Consider the following 9,021-nt stretch of genomic DNA (forward strand, 5'->3'; position numbering starts at 1 on the left):
GTCTTGTCTAGTACTGGAATCTCTTAAAAAAAAAAAAAAAAAAAAAAGTTAATTACACCCAAGGTAGGCGGTGCCCATCTAATATAGGAAGTAGCGTCGTTGGAGAAGGGATATGCATTAAATGACTCTCCTCCATCTTCCAGGAAACAAAGGCATCTTGATACAAGCTTTTTTTCCTGCAACATCTACTGTAATAGTCATTCCCGAACAACTCAAACCCCTTGAACTCCAAAATTCAAGACTGACAATTTATGGGCTCACACCAGGTCTTAATTTTCATTAATCAGAAATTGTAGTCGTTGGAGAAGGGATATGCATTAAATGACTCTCCTCCATCTTCCAGGAAACAAAGGCATCTTGATACAAGCTTTTTTTCCTGCAACATCTACTGTAATAGTCATTCCCGAACAACTCAAACCCCTTGAACTCCAAAATTCAAGACTGACAATTTATGGGCTCACACCAGGTCTTAATTTTCATTAATCAGAAATTGTACCATAGTGCGAGAACTAATCCTTTTTGATCTTGCAGTCAATTGCTAGTAACAAAGAGGAAAATGGAAGGCTTTTTTTAGTAAGACAAATAATCAAGGGTATCACAGTTTGAATTAAAGTTTTTGGGGTTTGTGGGGTTTCCCCCCCCCAAAAAAAAACCAGCTTAATTGTGGTTTCTTCTGTTAGCAAACTACTCAATCTAGATTTCTTAACTTCTCCCAGAGGTGTCTTGATGAAATAGGATGTTGTTCATGCCGCTTCTCCTTGCATGTAAAACACTGTTGTGACTAGTCTGTGCCTGGTTTCAAGGTGAAACTGAATTTTTCCAGTGGTTAACGTGTTTCTCTTTCTCATCCCGATTGTGACTGCAGCACTGAAGCTTCTATATGCCAGCATCTCCAGCGGTTCACACCTAGAGGTTTTAGAGCCAAGTGGTTGCATGCTGACATGAATTGATGTCTTGTCTTGAAGCAAGTAACAGCGAGTGAGGGAACAGTAATGCAGTGTAACAGCGCTCCTGAATTCGGTGCAATCAATCAGCCACATTACCTACCTAATACATTAGAGTACTTTTCAAATACTTAAAATACTTTTAAAATAAAAGATTATCTTAAAGATAAGATTATGATTAAAACACCTAACCTAAAACCTTGGACTGTTGTTTTCTTTCCAGACTTTGAGCCACACGGAGAATGATCTCAGCAGTATTACTATGCTATAAACACCACCATGCCTATTAAAGGTCGCTGAAGCAGTATGATTGGGGGTAGCAGGGCATGAATTTCTGTTAACAAAGTTCTACTTTTCTAGTTCAAATGGCCAGCTTGGAGCAGAAGCTGACAAAGCGTACCCTGAAGTAGAAATAATGTGCATAAGGAAGCTGAAAGCAAAGTTTTGCTAAACAGTTCTTCAAAATCCCTTAAAAGTTTTGACAATAAAGTTTTTCTTGACATTGAACTCCTTTGCAGCATTACGGTGTGTTTTTAATAATTTGTTACACGAGGTAATGAGGGAAACAATATAGATTTACACACAATGCTCCAATATGCTGAAGTTGACACCTGAACACTCTTCTTACCCCGTTATATTTAAAAATAGTTTAAAAAAAAAGAAAATAATAATTTAAGGGTTCTTCCTCCTTACCTTTTTGGTTTGTTTTTAACATGCATATTTCACTGGATTCCAGTTTAATCTTTAAAACTGCATTTTAAGTGTATTGCTCAGGCAACACATTTATAACGCGTAATTTTACTAACCTCTAGATAATTCCTACCTTGTTCTTGACCAGCTGGGGGCAAAAAGGGAATATTTCGCATTTGACAATATATTTTGCCTTGGAACAGATACAGAACTTTTGTCTGTCAGCCTCTGAAGAGAAAATGTCTTCCTAAGCAGGGGACGACAGTAGCATAACTGACATGAACTCCGGGCAAAATTTCAGTCTGATCCTCATTGTCTACGTATCTGAAATACTAATATTAGTCCGCAACATTAAAAGCTGTCGGCTGTAACCTTCCCTGCCCGTGCTGTTTCAGGTTACCGCAGGTGCCCAGGTTATTACAGATGGCAGGTCAGTGCTAGAGCCGCAAGTGCTCCTCCAGCTTCAGTCGCCGTTCAGCTTAGTAAAGCGGCGGCGTTTCTCCCACTCGTTCAGCACCGGTTCAGTGCACGCACACTAACTTTGCGAAGTACTCGTCAAGTCTCCCGTTACTTCCCCACCAATTCCAGCCTTTACCTGCAGCGTAAACTCATCGCTTACTATACATCAAAGAACTAACTTGCACAGAGAGAACCAAACCTTACTGATGCAGTACCTTATGAAGCTATGCATTTTTAATTCTGATGGTAGCTTCGTTAACAAATACTTCACTTTCCTAGATTTAACCTCATTTTAAATCTAGTTTTACATAGAACTTGAAATGCTGTACTACTACGTGAAAGTCAGTAGTAAGAAAGTGGAATGAAGTGGTATCTTTTGTGTCTATTTAGAAATGGTTTCTGCCACTGGTACCAACAAATTTCTCATGGTATTACTTAGAACTGCAAGATCAAGGTATCAGAACTTTCCCTCTCTGGGCTTCAAGTATCTTAACCATGTACTTTTTTAACACTCTGTATTACTAAAAAGGAAGACAGGACTCGAAATTAGTTTTAATAAACTTAGTTTTAATTAGTTTTGTTCAGAAGACTGCTTATCTTCTCTGTGTTTTACCGGATTTTCTCTTTCCAGCCAGCAGATGTTTTGGCTTCAAGTCAAATATGTGTCTGTCCGACTCTCCTTTCCTGCCCATGCGATTCATTTTCTTTTGAGCTTTCTTTGCTAAAAAGGAAGACAGGACTCGAAATTAGTTTTAATAAACTTAGTTTTAATTAGTTTTGTTCAGAAGACTGCTTATCTTCTCTGTGTTTTACCGGATTTTCTCTTTCCAGCCAGCAGATGTTTTGGCTTCAAGTCAAATATGTGTCTGTCCGACTCTCCTTTCCTGCCCATGCGATTCATTTTCTTTTGAGCTTTCTTTGCCATAATCTTGACCTTCTTCACCATCTATTTAAAGACAAACACACATGCAGAGTAACTTCCTCAGTAACTCAGGTAACTAGCTTTACCTTTTAAAAAACCACTAAGCTGGATGGTTTTAACGAGGACATTAACTAACACCCAACATAGGCCACCATCTGCAACTCTAGAGCAGTATCACCGCAAGTGACGCTAACCCCCCTTAGCGCAACTCTTCCTTTCCAGTACACTAATAATATGATCGCGCTATCCCTGGAATTCCTAACTTACTAAAGGTGGAACTCCACAGTTTCTTCCTTCGTGCTTGCATTTAGAGACAAAAATTTAAAATGTACTTTCTTAGCCTGTCTGCAAGAATGAACTAGGCGTTTCTGAAGTAGAGAGAGTTCAAAACAACAGAAGACGAAGCTGCCAAGAGAAGGAAGATAAACTCTTGACAAACATAACCGGCCCAGTATGAAGTTTCCCAGAAGCTGGTTTAAGTACAATCGTGCCGTTTTAATTGCTATAAAGGTAAACAACTTTAACAAACCTTTTCATCACGAAGTCCAGAAACATCCCGTGGTGTGCGGGAGGAGCTGCGACTGCGTGCCACAGATTTAGGGGTTTCAGACTCATCACGTTTACGTTTCCTTGTAACGCTACGGGACCTTCTCACGTAATGTGCCTGAAATCCAAAACATCACTTTAATTATTAAAAACAGAAACAATCGGCTCAGACATGCTCCATTTCTAATTAGACTACCACAGAAAACCAGGGAATGGGCTGCTGTGATACATTATTTTGGTTATTCCATAGTAACGTAAAGACCTTGTCAACTGTTGGTCACTGCCTTTCTGTCCTACAGCAATATTCAAATGTCGGTGAATATTAGCATATTCTTTTCACAATTATTAACTCCAGTTTTCTGATTTTTTCTGAGTAGATTCCCAAGTAATGGATAAAAAGACACAGACAATTAATGGATAGCAATATTGAAGCAATTTTGCAACAGCAAAAAAGCAGTGAGGAAACCTACCCTGATTAGTGTCCTGTTGGCGGGACAAAGCCCTGAGGAATTTCAGACATGAAGACTCACCATCCTACAGCCTCAGTATGAAATTCCTCCTCACCGAGATCGCTCCTAAATCAACAAGGCACGTCAGCTCTGAGAAGCATAAATGCTTGCTTCGGATGTGTAGTGTTGACATTCCTTGTTTCCTAACTCGTTTAGTGAATGAATTTGAGGTCTGAAGATCTAGATAGCCATAATACTGCTGGATTTGCTGTACAAAATGGATTTTTTTTTCATTTCTGATAAAATGAAATGTCTCCCGAAGGCAAATCTGTGTTTGTTTGAAGTACTTCAGCTGCCTTGCATCTGAAGATGCCAGCTGCCCTCAAAAACTTCAATTACAACTCACAGAATTAATAAGCTGTAAAAAGATAAGCCTGGTCTGTCTTTATTACTACTTTTGACACAGTAGTGTCTCATCCAATGAAGCAGACTTGAAAATTAAGAAATATGTTTAGCCAAACCCCATTCTTGAATTCTATATAAATTCCAAGAGTTCTAATAGAAAGCAGTGCATATATATATTTGATTCTTTATGAATGTTAGTTTATTTTTTTCAGCCTACCCACTATGTTTTGATCACGTCATTCAAAAACTCCAGTATTGACTGCCTCATCTGGGTTTCCTACCTTCTCCTTAACAAATCCCACCTCTCTTGTGCCAACTGTAATACGCATTTCAAATGCGCTCAAAGAAATTCAGCATGTAATGAAATTGATCTCTTTTAGATAAACATTGTGTTTAATTAGCAAAAACTTACATCATCTTTATTAGTCATGTCGAGTCCAAGATCAGTCATTTCTTTTTCTAGCACCTTCCGCTGGACCTGTAAAAAGACAGTTAAGAAAACATGTTTCTTTCAAAACAGTATGGTTCTATCTTATTTTTTATCTTAATATGCCACCATAAGCCCATTATATTTGCTACATATTTATTCCTTTGGCACATCCCAGCAGATGATGAAAGTCGTAACTTCACATTTCATTTATTGTAACTTAATTCTCTTCACCCATAAATCCTTCTTCACAGGACTGCAATGTCCCAACATTCCCTAAAGATCTTTCCAATAGTTTGCCTTTTTGGGGGGAAGGTGGCAAAGAGAGGTATTTCAGTCAGAAAGGTTTCCTTCTCTCCCAAAAGGCACACGCTTTGAGGAAGATAAGCAATGCTGGGTGCAAAATCAGCTAGATTCATTTTCTCAGAATGTCTAGTTATCAGTTTATTACTTTGCAATCGTCCTGGACTGGTCACAAGAGATTCTGACATTAGAAAGCGTGACACCTAGCTTCCAAAAACGAACACACAATCTTTTCCAGCACAGGGAGGGCCCCGTAACAAATTTTACACGATTGTGATTTTAAGTAATTATATAATTCTCCTCATTATTTGAATTTAAAACAAACAAATGAACAAAAACAATACTGATATACAATGCAGCAACCCAGTTAAACGAGCTGAACTGTATTCTTCAAAACTTTTTCTGCAATATATATAGAATTTTACAAAAGACTAATCTGTGTGACACAAAACAAAAAGGGCTACTATCACGCATTTGGTTTGGCCTCCACAACTAAGTCGTGACCAGAACTCCCAGGAGCACAGAAGGAAGCAAGTAGCAAGTGAGAGGGCCAAACATGAGAAAAAGCAATCAGTTCCACTACGCGATATCGTCATACGTTTTCATAAAGTCATTATACATCAGCAAGATTTTACTACAGAACGTGTTCTATACTTGCCTTTTTAGCTGTTCTAGGCATCCTCGGACCTCGAGTATCTTTTTCCTTCGACTGCAGGATTTTCAGTTTCTTCTTTTCTCTGATCTGTTGTGCCAACTGTCGGATTTCCATCATCTCTTCATCTTCACTTTCTGGTTCACTGTCATATTCTCCAGCAGCTTCTCTCAGCTCTTCCTCTTTCTCTAATTCTTCCAGTTTCTTAGATTTTGAAGAGATGAAATGAAAATCAAGATGCTCATCAAACCCTTGACTTACAATCCTCAACATTACATTTTTGCATGGCCCAGGGCCATGACAGCATGCAGACCCTTCGAAGAAGGAGCTACGTTACTCGATAATGACCCCTCCAGCCACACTTAACGCAGTTGGCGATACAGATTACTGTGAACCTACGGGGCGCACTACTGTGCAGACTTACTTGATCACATCGCATTATAGTTTGGCTCTATTTGTGTGACTGCCCCGAAGCTGCCCACTGCGTGAATGCAGATGTACCATACTGTGAACTGTGCTAGCTGTGCCGTTTCTGGAAACACACTCTGAACAAAAACCCCTCTCTTTCTACATTTAGCATCAGCCTGGAACACCAGCAATTCGGATGAACCCAACTGCATAACCAGCAGGCTCCATAGTCTGCGCTCACTAGTTCTCCTTAACAACCAGCAAGAAATAAGAACAGTGCTTGTTATTAAATAAAAATGTTATAAATGGAGAATTCAGTCCACTTCCTTTAACATCATACTCCAGTAGACATAAATTTGATGGGTGAATTTCATATTATTAATAATACATGAAGTTTGATAGCTACATTCCTTCTGGCTGTAGTCAATGAAGAAATACAACTTCTCCTGCAAAGCTCATATTTTAAGATGGAAAAGATAAGGTCACCATCATTCTGACAAGGTAAAGCGATTTTCCATTCTTCTGAAATTCTGTCCTTGATCATTCAGAAAACAGTATCTTTTCCCATGGCGAGTGCAGATGATGTAAAAGAACCTGTTCTCATGACTTACTGTTTTTAATCTACAAATACAGTAATTTACACTAAACAAATAAAGGGATAAAGAGGCAAGAAAACTGTAAAAAGAATAATGGAAAACTCACTCTCATTATATCCGGATCAATGTAGTCAAGTATATTATGACCTTCCCATATCTCTGGTATCTTATCATATTTTTCAGATGAATTCATTAAGTCCCAGTATTCTTAAAAATATAACAAAAGTTAATAAAGAGACAAAACTAATTTCAAAGAATGTTCAATGTCAGAAAACAACACTCAGATTGCAATTAAAAAAAAAAGTCATATCCCTAAGTGGCAAGAATTTGATAGCATCTCTGACATATTCACAAATACCTCTGATCCCCCTCCTACTGCCAAATATTGTTCAGTAACTTCAAGATCCACTGACAAGCCATAATAAGCAACAGATATCCAGCTGAAACAGAATACATGCAATCTCTCTCATATTGATACTTTCTTAACAAAGAGAGCATCAAGAATTAATGGGATAGCATAATATAAAATGGAAGGGAAAAAACACTTGAATCGTCGAGACCAGTCACTGTATGTCTGCGACTCTACAATGGGAAACAACTGAGTGACGTTACAAAACAAGGAACAGTCAGTGAAGATCACCAGTTCTGGAACAGGCGTAAAGGACAGCATGCAATAAAATGCTGGCATTGGTACTTAGTTGAAAGGAGTCACATCTAGGTATTCTCCCTTAACACTGAAATAGCCAAACTTTACTGCTTAATAATACCGATTCTTATATAATACTTACTCTGAAGATCCAAAACATAATCATCTCCCATTTCAAGTTCAAGATCTCTCTCCTGGAAAGACACACATGGCTTTATATACCATCTAATTTTAAATCTATGGGCTACTATAGCAAATTTAAAATCCATCTGCTGGTCTCCTAATTAAGAGATGCCACTTACCAATTTCCTCCTGGGTGTGTCTACTTCCATGCGTCTCTTACGTCCTACTGCTCCCTCAGGTATAAAAGGCAGCCGCTCCTGAAATTAATGCAACAATCCACCCCAATAAAAAAGGGAAAAGAAAAGTTTGAATCAGCTATAAATCACCATTGCAGAGTAATGTATTTCTAAAGAATACAAAATCCCAAGCTGACTCTCCCACCAGCAAAGGCAGTTATAGATAAAAAATAAGCAAATTTCACCATATTTATATCTGTTCACATGTTAAGATGAGAGAATTCTTATCCTACTTAAGAAGCACTGGGAAAGACACTAAAAAGTGTAAACATATAGCCTACCTTGTTATCTCTTTTGGTTGGCATGGCCAAGTGTAATCTATTCAATACTTCATTCACTTTATTTCCTTTCATTTTAGTATCAACACGATGGGCCAACAGTCTGTCACAGGCCTGAAAGTGCACATGGCAACATTAGGTAAGGAATGAAGCCTTCCTGATACAACAAATGACACAGTAGGCTTTCAATCCCAAATATCTAGCTTCACATCTCATCTTCTGTCTAATCTCTTCTCTTTCTAGCTCTTAAGAAAGCATTGAGTTATTTTATATAAAAAGTATCACAGGAAGATGCATACGATCCTTTTTTTTTTTTTTACAGTGAGCTTACAATGAGCTGACAATAAGAGAAAGCAACAGGATTCAGAAAAAACTCACAAATTTTATTTTAAATTACGATTTGTATTAGACATAATTTTCCATTTGCACTCAATGTCCACTGAGGCTCAACAGGCTCTAAAGGATCACAAAGTTTACCTGGACTTTAGTAAAGCATTTAGTAACATTTCCCACAGCGTTCTCCTGGAGAAACCGGCTGCTCATGGCTTGGACGGGTACACTCTTTGCTGGGTAAAAAACTGGCTCGATGGCCAGGCCCAAAGAGTTGTGGTGACCGGAGTTAAATCCAGTTGGCGGCCAGTCACGAGCGGTGTTCCTCAGGGCTCAGTTTTGGGGACAGTTCTGTTTAATATCTTTATCGATGATCTGGATGAGGGGATCGAGTGCACCCTCAGGAAGTTTGCAGACGACACCAAGTTGGGCGGCAGTGTTGATCTGCTCGAGGGTAGGAAGGCTCTGCAGAGGGACCTGGATCGATGGGCCCAGGCCAACTGCATGAGGTTCAACAAGGCCAAGTGCCGGGTCCTGCACTTGGGTCACAACAACAACCCCATGCAGCGCTACAGGCTTGGGGAAGAGTGGCTGGAAAGCTGCCCAG

At 39.0% G+C, this 9,021-nt stretch overlaps 1 protein-coding gene and 1 long non-coding RNA gene across 2 annotated transcripts in view; one reads left to right on the plus strand and one right to left on the minus strand.

The window, feature by feature from the left end:
* The first annotated feature begins 59 nt into the window (after nt 1–59).
* On the plus strand, nt 60–1,449 carry LOC103898383. Its single transcript, XR_657548.1, has 2 exons — nt 60–98; nt 297–1,449. It is a non-coding gene; the product is annotated as an uncharacterized LOC103898383 (long non-coding RNA).
* A 1,190-nt stretch (nt 1,450–2,639) lies between these two features.
* The window catches only part of GTPBP4 (GTP binding protein 4), a 14,077-nt gene continuing 7,695 nt past the window's right edge, over nt 2,640–9,021 (minus strand). The window contains exons 10-18 of the mRNA XM_009278692.2: nt 8,088–8,198; nt 7,750–7,827; nt 7,590–7,641; nt 6,908–7,008; nt 5,804–6,001; nt 4,828–4,893; nt 3,545–3,679; nt 2,995–3,039; nt 2,640–2,794 (exon numbers count right to left, since the gene is read on the minus strand). Coding sequence (XP_009276967.1) covers nt 2,687–2,794; nt 2,995–3,039; nt 3,545–3,679; nt 4,828–4,893; nt 5,804–6,001; nt 6,908–7,008; nt 7,590–7,641; nt 7,750–7,827; nt 8,088–8,198 — 894 coding nt within the window. The 3' untranslated portion in view covers nt 2,640–2,686. The remainder of the gene's footprint in view (nt 2,795–2,994; nt 3,040–3,544; nt 3,680–4,827; nt 4,894–5,803; nt 6,002–6,907; nt 7,009–7,589; nt 7,642–7,749; nt 7,828–8,087; nt 8,199–9,021) is intronic.

The sequence above is a fragment of the Aptenodytes forsteri genome, unplaced genomic scaffold (genome assembly GCF_000699145.1).
Source record: "Aptenodytes forsteri isolate BGI_AS27 unplaced genomic scaffold, ASM69914v1 Scaffold257, whole genome shotgun sequence".
In the NCBI taxonomy this organism is placed as follows: Eukaryota; Metazoa; Chordata; class Aves; order Sphenisciformes; family Spheniscidae; genus Aptenodytes; species Aptenodytes forsteri.